Below are 13,457 nucleotides of genomic sequence, written 5' to 3'. Positions count from 1 at the left end.
ATTAGCAAAAGTATAACCCAAGTGAAGACCTGGGTAGTCGACCGCACGCGATAGCGGAGGTTGTCATCCCTCCCCGCGACGGAATGGTGCATAGCGGTGCGGCTGGCCGTCGTGCCACTCGCAGTTTGAGTTGCAGCATAGGTGTGGGCCAAAACCCGCTTCAGGATGAAGAACCCTAATTGTAATGGGAAATGTTATTTTTGCCCTCACTTTTTATTACATGGCATTGGTTTTTTAGGGTTTTTATAAAACACTTCTCTCTTTATTTCCTATTAAAAAAACATGTGACTAGTACTAACCTAAAAAAAACATGTGGCTTCCCTTCTCCTCCTCTCCTCCTCCCCCTTCCCTTCCTTCTATGAATTTCTTTTTGTTTTCCCTCTTTACATGTTCAACACTTTCTGATTTTAATGTATTACTTATATTTTCCTGTTTTCCTTTTATTCCCCCTTCCCTTCCTTTTGTGAGTTTCTTTTTGTTGTCAAAACTTAAAGAGTATGAATTACTTATATTTTGAATGTTTTTTGGTGTATTCGTATATTTATATGTGGAGGGTATAACATATAATTTTGTATATTTTAAGTTTTTCTTTGTGTATTTATATGTTTAGTGTATAAATTACTTATATTTTTCCCTTAGTTGTAGTGGTTATCCCGCTATAGTGTTTTTGGGTTCGACCACTAGGCTCCGCTATCCGCAATTGACTACCTAGGCGAAGACTGCTTCAAATCACCCACAAATCAAAGTTGCACCAACGACATACCGCCACAGTAGGGTTCAGAATATAAATGAGGTTGAACGGGGTATTTAAGTGACGTTGAATGAGAGTAAGTGGTCAAATCAGTTTGGCTAGGGTTGGGTTTCTGCTGGAAAATGGGTTGGTCCACCACCACTTAAGAGGGTATACTGTACAGTCGACATTGGAGCCCCCTCAAAGAGGGTAAGATCATGCAATCATACCAAGGAAGAATGTGATCTTAACAACCTTGCTTCCAGGTGACATAGCAACAACTTTACAAAATTTATGGCAGCATATTGCCTGTAATACATAAGCTTATGAAAGAGAAAATATAGAATATATCAGAATTGCCATAAAGAAACCTAGGAAGTGACATCAAGAAATTCATTACAGCCTCTAAAAATCCGCACTTATCCAAAATCCACACTTACCCAATGTTCTCCGATCATCTCAAACAAACAATTTCACACTATGTGATCCTTCTCACACAATCACAATTTTTAAAATACATGAACACAATGCCTAATCACCTCCAGGTGGACAAGAAGGTAACAACTGAATTCTCACCTTTTCATTCAACCGCGAAAAGGATTCAATTTTAATACTTACCAAGTTTCCATGTAAAATTCTTTAACATCATCAATTCACCATCTAATCATTATATTTCCAAACCATTAGAGTTTGCCCATCACAATTTACAGCCACTACCTATAAATCCAACTTCTTTAACCTTTTTTTTTTTACAAAAACAATTGGGACAAATGGGATCCTAACCCTATAAACCTCCAACTATGCGCGGAAGAGGGCCTGATGTATTGCGCAAGTCTATAGTAGGTAGCCTTACTTGCATTAGCAAGAAGTTCATTTCAGAAGTTGAACCACATGGTGCAAACCACATAACAAATTAAACCAATAACAACTAATTGATACATAAAACGCACATTCAAGCAAATGCACCACTCCAAAACTCAGCTTCTTTGACCCTCACGCTTCCAAAGAAACACAGCGCAAACGAATATAGCAGCTCTAACACCAATTCAACATTAAATCAAATAGAAGCTAAAACCCTAAACAAACACATAAATCCATTGTCTATAGTCTACATAGAACTTCAATTACATAAAAATCCTACTTACCTGCATCGAATTAGAATTCGGTTGTGATTTCTCCGGCGCGCCCATCGCAGCAACTGAAAAACGAAGATACAGAATCTTCGGGATGAGCTACGGATTAGGGTTTTGAGGAAAAGGAGAGAGAAAAGAGAGAAATAGAGGAAAGGAATTGTGAATAATGGAGGGATCAATGGAAAACCCTAACCGCCATAGCGTGAAGTTTATTCGACACACTGATTTTGATTAATAATATTAAGCAAAAGGTGAAAGTAGAAAAGAATTGCACTATATATTTAGTATTTATGCTGCAATACCGAGAATGCCACTGGGCTTCTATCAGAATTACCGTTTAGTACTACCGGATTTGTGGGAAGTGGAAAATAGATCTTATCATTGGTAGAGAAAAAAAGGGATAAAAAATAATTAAAAAATGGATAAAAACTTTTTTTAAAAAAGTAAGTAGCATTGAGATTATGTTATTAACCTTAAGGCATTGACAATAATTGAATAAGAAAAGAAATTGGATCTCACATGATTTGAATAGGTTCTTGTCTAAGTCTAGGTATAAAAAATTTATAATATTTAATTTATTGGTAATTTGAAATTAGAAGAGATTCATTTATTACAGGAATAAGTTAAAAAAATATTTCATATCTTAGTCATTCGTTGTATGCTTCCACTTAACACTTATCGTTAATGAGAAACGGCTTATCTCGTTATTTAGGACCAATCTACACAAAAGATTACGATATATTTGAAAATTCAATGATTATACTTTGGATGTATGGTGAAAGGACTAGCAATTTTCTCAAACATAGTAATATTCTAACTTACCACCAATGTAAAAGAAGGATAACTCATTCATACAAAAAATGTTAAACCTAAATCCTCTTAACTTTTAGAATAAATAAATAAAATTATACTGCATCCTCAAATTGCATAAATAAAAATGAGAAGAACATAAAAAATAGTGAAAAGTTAAAAAAAAATACAATAATCATGCTGCAAAATTATTGAAATGTACTTTTTGATGAGATTTTTTTTTTCTTTGAAAAAAGATAAAGAAATTGATATAATGCTAACAACTATTCTCAGTCTTATTTTATTAATTTGTTATTCAATATTTTTTTATTAAATGATTCAAATCACACATGAGAATAGATACTTGTATATATAGTTTTCAAGTGCAATATCTTGGATTTGAGACCTTTTTGGAAATTCTCTCAAAAACATATTATTATATATTTATTCTTATCATTCCTTCTGCTCAAACAATATACATGTCCAAGCTCAATTACATGAGAGCTTCATATATAACACTCATTCAAGATATTTAAGCCATTTGAAAGGGTCATGGCTTCAATTTTACACTGAATTTACAAAATCTACATGCTACACTAACATTACCAACCTATGACTAGTTTGTTACAAGTGTCTAAGGATTTGGCTACATCACAAAAAGAAAATGAAATATATGAACCTTGTTTTGGATGCTTATATCTTTGTTAACATGTCAACTTCAGAATTGAGGAAATCTTCAAATTCAAGCTCCAGCTGCACAAAGTAATTCTACATGTAAATAAATATGTGATATCAAATCATGGCAATAACATTTTTGCATGTATATTAGTCACCTTTGCTTGACTATGAGCCAGCTTCATCCTCCTATATTCTTCTTGTGCTTTCTTGGACCGGAACATGGCCTGTACACGAACTACAGATCTCTCTACGCGTTCTTCAGCTTGTTTCCTACCAATTCGGAAGAAGTCCTCCTCTACATCACTTTCCTGCTTGTCATCTTTAATTTCTTGAACAGGGTTAACCTGGAGGCCGCGGAAGCCTTTTCTCTTTAGACGCCAACGCAGGATTGCTTTCTCGAGCACTCCGACAGACCAAATAATTTTACGATATTGCCTCCGCACTTGAAATCCCCTGAAAGCAGCCTGCATTGAAAATATATGCAATTAAGCGATGGGAATTTGAACTCCAGAAGGTGCAACTCAATTGAGCTAACAAAATCTGTTGGTCTCATCTATGAAAACCTTGGATTGGTCACCCGTTACTTGCTACGGTTTATAGTTTAAAGAATATAGAGATCACTAACCCCGTGTCATATATATTCAGCTTGCTCATGTGAGCCAAGAGAAAAAGCAAATTCGCACACATGCTTGCATGAGCATCATAACTTGTGTGAAACAAGCCATATTATGATTTGTGCAAAATGACACGAATCCACAGTCAATCACTCCAAAGAATAACTCAAACAAATAATACCAATTTTTAATATGTGTTAACCCAGGATAATCAACAATAACAAGGGCAGGAAGAGTAGCTCTTACTTGAATTATAATAGCCTGACGTCTCATATGGAGAAATTCTCTACGGAGCTTCCACGCACGGAATCTGTGTTGGATCCGAGCAGCAGCAGCCATCATTTTCCTACTCTCAAAGTTGCGAAAAGCATGCTGAATCTTCATTGCTGCTACTATATGGCGTGCTTCATCCTCTGGACTGAGAAATTCAATTGCCTGTGATCGCAATTTTAGCGAGTGCTCCCTAAATGCAGCTTGTATGCGTGCTGCTGCCTCAGCAGTTATTCGGTAAGCTGCCAATGTTTCCTTCATGTATAGCTGGTCCTCAGTAAGGTTCTCAGATTTTACTGGATCAGTTGTGCTAGTTTCCAGCGAGCCACTGATATTTCCAGCTAAGCTCATGTCATTGAATTGTTCAACCAAAGATTTTTCTGAAAGATATGCTGCTAAGCCATCATATCCCTTCACATAAGCAAGATCAGCAGCAGTACATCCACCCGGATTTTGTGGAGTTGGATCCGTGACCAAGTTTGGCTTAGCCCCAGACGACAACAAAGTTGCAACCATCTTCTCCCTGCAGACACAAAATATAAATCAAAATAGCATGAAAAGTTCATTCAGGATCTTTAGTATTTAAAAGGAACAAATGCATATAAGAAAGTATTACCATCTGTACAGTCTACTATGCATGATTCATGATATTTACGCTATGTTTTGTTCAAACGATTGGAGAAGATGGGGTGGGGGGTTAATATAGGGGAGAGAAGGCAAAATTTTGTTTGGTTTGTTAATATATGATGCCACTTTACAATAAATATATTCAAAGTGGCGTTGGTACAGGGTAGCAACAGTTGCTTCAAGCTATATATGATTCTTCACAGGCTTCATCTTTTTTATGCTATTGAGCACATAAAAGTGGTAAGCTATTTCGAGCACATAATGTGACCAGTTTCAGGTCTGGAAAGTAATATTATAGTATGTGAGTAAGTGGGAGAGGTGTGAGGTTTTGTTAGTAAATGGTAAAACTGTGTTTACAAAATTATGTGAGAATATATTAGTCAATTTAGCACCAAAATTTATTTTCCCTACACAAATTTTATTTTCAATTTGGATGCAGCAAGACTAATTCTTCAAACAATTGGGGCATCCATACCTTCCATAATATGCTGCCCAATGAAGAGCTGTCCATCCAAATTTGTCGCGAAAATCCAGCGTCAGGCCTGACCATGAAAATAAGGACACAGCCCAAGTATAACCCAGAATTGCACATAAATGGATTACACCTTGGCCTTGTGCATCATATTCGGCAGTATTACAGCCTAAGACAATACGTTCCAAAAGCCATTCCTTTAGTCTGTTTCTCAATGAAATTTCAAACAAGTCATTTTTTGCTTGTGAAAATGGAATTGTATTGTCGTCAGTTGATTTCATCAAGTATTGCCAACTGTTGGCCATGAATGATGTTTTGGAGACAAATTTCCTAGCATATTCCAGTGCATTAGGTGATACTTTACTAGAGAAAATATCAAGGCTCCTTTGTGTAGTAAAGAGCAAATGAGCAAGTCTCATCTGGAGTCGAAACTCTTCACGGTTGTGTTTCTCTTCCATATAAGCGGCAGGATCATGCAAAACAGGAGTACGATACTCAAAATTAACAACTTGGCTAATAGGCTTATGGCCATCCAAGCTCATATAGAGACTCACAAATCCAGGAGAATGTGGTGATACCCAACATCGGTAAACTCCAACCTGAACAATTTCTACAGGAACACTTACATCACCACAGACACACAGTAGATTGGACTTTTCAAGTGATTGATAATCATTATGAAATAATCCAGTTATTAAGACCTGCAAGAAGTAAAGGGGCATAGAAAACATAAATTTATCATTAAGCAAGTATTTAGTGTACAATGTTAAACTACAAAATACACACATGAAGATGCACATGTTATAGATTTCGTAGTTTAAGGCATTGGAATTCCACAGGAACATAATTACTAGCAAGTAGGCATGTGAGAAAAGCAAAAGGAAACCTTTGTCTTCTCAGTGGAAGATGCCCATGCAGGGGACACCTCAGTGATATTAAACACTTGCTCTGGCAGAGAAGATTTCTGACTATCCACAAGTGACGAATTTGGTTTATGAACAGATGAAGAAATGGAGGATTTGAGAGCAGACTCATCTGCAGAACATGGTGAATCCAATATGATTTCGTTTATCCACTTTCCGAAGCTGTCCTGACTTTGCAATCCTCCATTGACCGAAGTGTCTAAGGAAACAACACCACCCAATGAGATAGGACAATCCTTTTGAACATTAGCAATTTCTAGAGAACTGTGCGGAACACAATCGCTCCCAGAAATTGGCTGAGTCGAATTATCAAAAGAAGGAACTTCTGCAGAAGGATTGCTTGCTACCTGGTGACAAGGACTCTATACAGGTTACAACACTAGATATTACAAAGCAAGTATCACTGAAATTAAGAGATTGGGCAGCAGTGCTGCATTCTTCAATCTTACTTCAAATTTTCAGAGGATGTCTTATCCTCCCCCTAGTTGTGCTATACTTTTTTTTTCTCTCAAATAAAATATTTTTTTCTACTAACTTGAAAATTTCAAAGGACTAATAGCTGCCCCATCAACAAAAAATAAATGAGAAATCACGGCATAGAGCAGAATAATGAACAAAAACAGAAGAACTATTATCTTACATGGCCAAAGCTTCCATTGAGTAAACTTTGATTTTGTTGATGCAAACATGGAACATTGCCTGCAAAAATTTAATTGAGTTATTGAGTAGCAAGGTTCTTTCGTAATAAGTGACTGCTTTTACTTAATCACAAACAATTACCTTCAGCAGGTTTAGTAGAGGTGTTATAATTTGAAGCCACTAAGTCATCCCATTCAAGTGTGTTAAGCTCATGAAGTCTTATTTCATGACTTTTGACTGTTAAATTGTCATTAAGCCCTGTTTATATCCAAAACAGAAAAGGATTATAACTTACACGCCTAGTAAAAATTATAAAACTACAGTATCCATGACTGAGAAAACAGTAACCAAATGCATATATCATTCTAATAAACAAAAAAGACTCTTATTTACAGGTTCATTTAGAAAGATGGACCGAAGACAGAAAAGGTGGAATGAAAATGTCCATTGTATAAAGATATGTTCATCACACATGTTCTTTTCTCCCAAGTAATTATCGTCCTCCACTTTTCATAACAAATCCGTTAACATCTTTATTAAAATCCAGTCTCAAAGAAATGTGAAGTCTTTCATGTTGGCAGCTTCAAGTGTATAACTTGAAGGAAGATAGACTGCAATCATCTAAAAGTTGTTTCTCACCATCAGCATAAGCAACGTTGGTCCCAGAATCTAAGCCTTCCGGTAAAATCAAAGGTGCAGTTGGATCAGAGGAAGAACTTGAATTTGAATATACAGGTGTGACAGGAGAACCTTGCAACTGTATCATAAACCACAACCAGATGATGTTAGAAAGGCAAGTTTAATTCATTAACCACATCATGTGGTAAAGCAGCACTATATACAAATGCACAATGCTTCACAAAACCAAAAAACCCGGTGCAATTCACAGAGAATAGATGAAGTTTCCAACCAGATTAATTGAGAATGTGGTTGGTGAGAGGTACTTTTCTTATAGGCATAATTCTTTCGGTATCATGACATGTTTGAATGCCTAAAACTACATTACTGATATAAGGGTCACAATCTGACGAATAATTTGATGTGACAGTAAGCATGTATGATCTTTTTATCAGGCAAAGCACTGTACACATAGCAAACCTTAGTCATCTATTGGGCAGTGAAATTATTTTTTCTAGAGGAAGAAGGAAAAAAGAAAAAGATTAGCACGACCTCCTGCGTTTCACGATAATGAACAAGGACTACATGCTCCAGACTCCTGGAAAGAAATAATAGCAACAGTCATAAGTCACATTTCTATTTGAAAACTTAATTTTTAATCTTTAGCTAAAAAATATGCAAGAAATACTAATTCATACTTAAGAAATATGGATGTGCATAACATATTGGAATTGGGGCATTAAGAGTCAAGCTAAACATTGATATACATACTTATCAAGCAACCAATAACATCTACGAACAAAGCTCGGGTTATCTTGTCCACGGGCATAATATACATGGATCCTTTCTTCAGTACCGACCTGATTTATGAGGGAAAAGGGGTAATCAGAAAGAATGTAAAAAGTCAGATACATGCATCATTAGTGACCCAATCTTACATCAGAATCAGGTCGAACAAAACTGTAATAGAAAAGCTGATCATAGAATCTGGTGATAAGATTTAAAAAATAAACATAAATTATTTAGCAAATGTTACCCAGAAAGAACGATAAAAATGTGACTATATAATATACACAAACTATAGAACCACAAAGCCTTATACCACCAGGTAGGATGGGCTACAATGATCAATCAATGCCATTGGCTCAATAAATAACTGAAGTTTCAGTAAAACCATAGAGACAGTTTAATTAAGAGGGACGGAGCACGGAGGAAAACATAACAGAACATTAGGAGAAACCATTTAAACCCCGGGATAAATGTTCAAGAGACTAAATTCAAAAGGCTACTTGCTAGAACAAAAAATCAAATAAACACCAAATTAAAGGAAAATCCTCACTTTTAAGTGCTCATGAGCCTCTTTAACAGTTTTTCCATCATTTTTCTTTTTCCAATTGTGCCCATCTTTTCGAAAGTTCCTAAGCACCTTGCGGTCAAATAATACAACAGTACCACCTGTTTTACACACAAAATAAGTATATAGAATTAGCACTGGTGATTTAGTCCTGCTTGCTATCATATAACTTTAATATTATGAACGCTTGTTGCTTAGATGCAAAGTAACTGATGAACCAAAATTCCATTACATTATTATGAGTGAACAATGCCATAAATCATTCGCTGAGGCTTTTTCTTGCTTCATATTCATGAAGTAAACTTGAAGCTTTGAAAAAATGCATAAATGTCTTCTATACATTTGCTTTTACGTCTTATGCTCTTTGTTAATAATTGTCTCAATGGGAATTAAAAGGTCTAAACAAGATACAGACCATGATATGCCTTGGAACAAGAAAACCAAAATGCTTCATATAAATTGAAGTTATTAAAGAAAGTCTATAAACAATCTATATGAAACATATCTACTTTGCAACATCAGGCTGATGCTAATAGCAGTACATAATTACTTTTGGGCAGATGCATTGGCTTGACACGGATCGTGAAGTACTTGTAATTACTGAGTATGGCATGAATCTCATTGGGGCGTAGCCATCTGCTTTTTGCTTCTTCCATAGTGTTCCCAACATCCAGCTCTGGGTCATATATACAAAAAACAAAACAACAGATATGATAAATATGCATTGACAACTGAACAAGCAATTGGTAGTAGACGCGACATTTGCAGTAAGAAGAGAATAAAACCAGAAATGTATATTATTAGCTTGCTTTCAACCCTATCTTCAAAAATCAAAATCTATACCATGTACCAACTGAAAGTTAGAGCTGTTCGGAAATTGAGGGCCTAAACTCCAGAGATTGCAAATAATGAGCCAAACAACATATAAAACTCAACAAGCAGACCCAACACTACATCTTGACACAAAACTTTAAGATATTATGTGTATAGGTCTTTGCAGTTATAAGCTTTTTTGCTCATCGACTACTTTCCAATGTGGGACTTCTTCATTACACAACTCAGTTGGAAATACTGAACAAGACCCCACACTTTCACATTCAGAGATTTTAATCTTCTTTTTGTCCTTTCATTAGTTCCCTTTCGGTATGGTCTGGCTGGCCTAACAAAAACTACTATCGATTGATATACTAGTCTGACATCTAAGGTAATTGATTGGGTCTTGGGACGAAACCTTGTAAAGCCATGAACATTCTAGCTTGATGCTACAACATTTGACATCTTGTAGAAATCACAAAATTCATATATTCTAGAGTCACCATTGTATGCAATACTAACAAGTAGCAATTACAATCTTAGACATTTTACCTTAATACAAGAAACAATTTCAGCCTGTTCTCTACTTCTGCTTATTGTTTTCGAAGCAAATGTGACGCATGGAATTATAATAAGCATTACTTTAGTAGAACTCAGGTATCCTGTAGTTAGTATAGTGTTTCAAATATATGGCAATTGAATAATACAGTATTAAGTCTGTTGACAAGCAAGGAAAAAGTGGTTTCTAACATACAGAAACAATATAAAAACACGGGAAGTTGCTATGGCGCCATGGTTTTTATCCGGACAAAACTTAGATATTGTTCTCTAAGTGCTTGTTATGCTGTTTTCCAATAAAGACGTAGCATGTGTAATAGTTCATCAATGAAAGAATAACAGTGATGTTCTCTAGCAGTTACACATGTTATATATTTTTAAAAGAAAAGACCAACAGCAGGCCTGAAAAGTAGTCAAACAATGATCCATGGTTGTTTCTTAGTTCTCACAAAAAGGATTAACAACCGAAACCGTAGTAATCTCCAAAATCCCATATCCCTTTTTTCCTTCAGTAAACAAAAAACCAGAGAAGTTCACACTAGTAATCCCAGAAACACAATCTAAAACCACCCCTCTTTTGTCTAGACAGCTTCTTTTGTCGAAAATCACAGACTTGCATTTTTAGGAGCAAAAACAATGGAAAATTTACAGATCAAAAGTCAAACTTTTTGAAGAAAACCAAAACCGTATAGTGATAGAGAGAAGAAAAGGGAAACTTCCAAAATTGAAACTTGATCACACTTGAGGATCAACCAAATATATGCATATAAGTACTTTAAATTACACTTCAACTGCAAAGTCGCAATTATGGTCGTATCGGCAGCATTTTCCATCAATTTTCCACAATTAGGGTAAACACAACCTCACCATAACCTCAGCCACAATTTAAAATCTTTGCATAATCCAAAGACCAAAAGAAACCTTGATAAGTGAAGCACTTACCATCCAATTTGTGGAAGCCATGTATCTCTGAACCCACAAGCTCCTCTGATAAATTTTGTGCCATCACTAAACAAACTTAAGAGAAATTAAATTTCCCAATACCTTATTCTTTCAGCACACACTCAACAATTGCATAACTCAATACCTTAACAAAAAGAAACAAAAACTCATCAAAAGAGAACAATCAAGGTAGGAAGACTATAATCAACCCAAAGTAGGAAACATGAAATGAAAAAAAGCTAATGGGACCAAAATCCAAAAGGGGTTGAGAAAAAGCAGAAAAGGTGAAATTTTTACCTGAATGTGGAATCGGAAGAGAGAGAGAGAGAACAGTTGCAGTTGAAAAATGACACTCTGTTTTCCACCATAGTCCTCCTTTTAGATAACACAGAAAAACAAAAAATGATACAGTTACTATTTTTAGTACTCTTCATTAAATTAACATGTATTTCTACGGAAGTTTGTTTGGGTCTTTTATTCTATAATTGAATGTACCGTATAAAGATTTTATATATAATTATTATGTTATTTACCATTCATTTGTATTAAAACAAATTAAACGTCGATAATAATTAAATGTAAATAATATAATAATTATATATAAAATGTATATATTATTAATATCTGCATTTTTTTTCTTTTATCTCATCAAAGATTAGATGTGCTATATAACTATTATGGGTATATAACTATAATATTATGGGTATATAACTATGTATATTAAGTACATAATTCAAAGTTAAAAATGTTTTTTTTAGTATTATTAAAGGTATTTTTTTGCAAGTAATTAATCTTTTTCGAGATATATGGTTGATCCTTCCAACAAGTGTCGTTTAGGAATCGAATTTTTAAATTTTTAGTCATCCTAGGAATCTATTAGGGTCTTATACTAATAGACCAACATCTTGTTGGTATTTAAGAAGTTTTTTATGCATATACTTATTTGTAAAAAAAAACATTAGTGCCATTAAAAAACAATAAATTTATTCTAATCCTAATGATAATGTAATAAAAATAAAAGAAAAAGTATAAAAATACCTTGTGGGCAAAGTGTAGTGGATATTATCCTATATAAATCCAACAACTTCTCTCTTATCAATATCAATATATGTTACTATTTTCCTTTATATTATCATAATTTAATTGATTATCAAATCATTATTGTGGGTTGCATATTACTGATCTTAATTTTAAATCCAGTTACAGATTCATTGCAAAAAGTCTATTCCATGTATTGGACTCTTTTATGAATCCTTGTAATAAAAGCATTCACATCTTGCATGCAATTTGAATTAGACTAGTGTGAATGTGTGATACCAAATAAAAATGTTGACTTGCACCCAAAAAATGTTGACTTGCACCCAAAAAATGTTGACTACTGTAATAAAAAAAATATGTCTTGAATATCATCTTAATTATTTATGTGCTCAATAATCATAATTTTGATAAGATAATGTAATATATATGTATTGTTAGTGTAGAAATTTATACATAATTAATATATTGTTCATCATTCATTTGTATTACTTTTTTGAAGAATTAACGATGATAAAACATAAATGATACAATAATATATATATATATATATATATATATATATATATATATTTCTTGATAAAATTACATGAGTATTTGAATTTAAATCTCAACACTTCTAGAATTTTAAAAATTGTATTTTTCAATACTTACGCGTAGGGCTGGAAACGAGCCGAACCGAGTCGAACCAGAGTTCAATTCGATAAGGATTAGTTCGGCTCAAAACTCGACTCGAGTTCGATAAGAGTTATTTTTTTAGCTCGAGTTCGGTTCGGTTAAAGGTCGCGAGCAGTTCGGCTCAGTTCAATTGGTTCATTTGGACAACTTAAATAGTTAATTAATTTTTTAGAAAAATATTACAATTTTTTTATACATATAAATATAACCATATTTATATATATAATGACAATAAATATAAAAAATAATGTATGAGTCATAATAAATATAAAAATTAGTTTATATATATTGAAATTGAGCTCGAGTTTGGTTCGTTTATTTGACGAGCTCAATTTCAAGCTCAAGTTTAACTCATTTGGTTTATGAATCAAGTTTATCGGGCTAAATAACGAATCGAATTCCGAACAAATACCGAGTTGGTTCGGTTCATTGTCAGTCCTACTTACGCATTCCCTTCTATGTAATCCCGAAACTATGTTTCTTGGAAAAATATAAGTGATGAAGTTTGACCAAGTGTGAAACAATGGTTGGGATTGTCCACATTAATTGCAACTTTGCTGTTCTTAAAGGTCCCATGAACCTAA

The 13,457-nt window shown here is 34.2% G+C and overlaps 2 protein-coding genes across 2 annotated transcripts in view; both read right to left on the bottom strand.

The window, feature by feature from the left end:
• LOC109329571 (serine/threonine-protein phosphatase 4 regulatory subunit 3B-like) overlaps window positions 1–2,101 on the bottom strand; it is a 16,613-nt gene extending 14,512 nt beyond the window's left edge. Inside the window, exon 1 of the mRNA XM_019563259.1 lies at window positions 1,876–2,101. Within this exon, the coding sequence (XP_019418804.1) occupies window positions 1,876–1,920 (45 nt within the window). The 5' untranslated portion in view covers window positions 1,921–2,101. The remainder of the gene's footprint in view (window positions 1–1,875) is intronic.
• On the bottom strand, window positions 3,070–11,544 carry LOC109329570 (calmodulin-binding transcription activator 5-like). Its single transcript, XM_019563258.1, has 15 exons — window positions 11,458–11,544; window positions 11,161–11,305; window positions 9,398–9,523; window positions 8,833–8,948; window positions 8,265–8,353; window positions 8,046–8,091; window positions 7,515–7,632; window positions 7,017–7,133; window positions 6,877–6,935; window positions 6,200–6,583; window positions 5,317–6,014; window positions 4,191–4,737; window positions 3,486–3,794; window positions 3,346–3,405; window positions 3,070–3,262 (listed from the first exon to the last, which is right to left on the bottom strand). The coding sequence occupies exons 2-14, from the start codon at window positions 11,222–11,224 to the stop codon at window positions 3,346–3,348; spliced, it is 2,733 nt and encodes a 910-aa protein (XP_019418803.1). The 5' UTR covers window positions 11,225–11,305; window positions 11,458–11,544; the 3' UTR covers window positions 3,070–3,262.

Source organism: Lupinus angustifolius, chromosome LG16, assembly GCF_001865875.1.
Source record: "Lupinus angustifolius cultivar Tanjil chromosome LG16, LupAngTanjil_v1.0, whole genome shotgun sequence".
NCBI lineage: Eukaryota > Viridiplantae > Streptophyta > Magnoliopsida > Fabales > Fabaceae > Lupinus > Lupinus angustifolius.
This window is presented reverse-complemented; position numbering and strand designations above follow the sequence as displayed.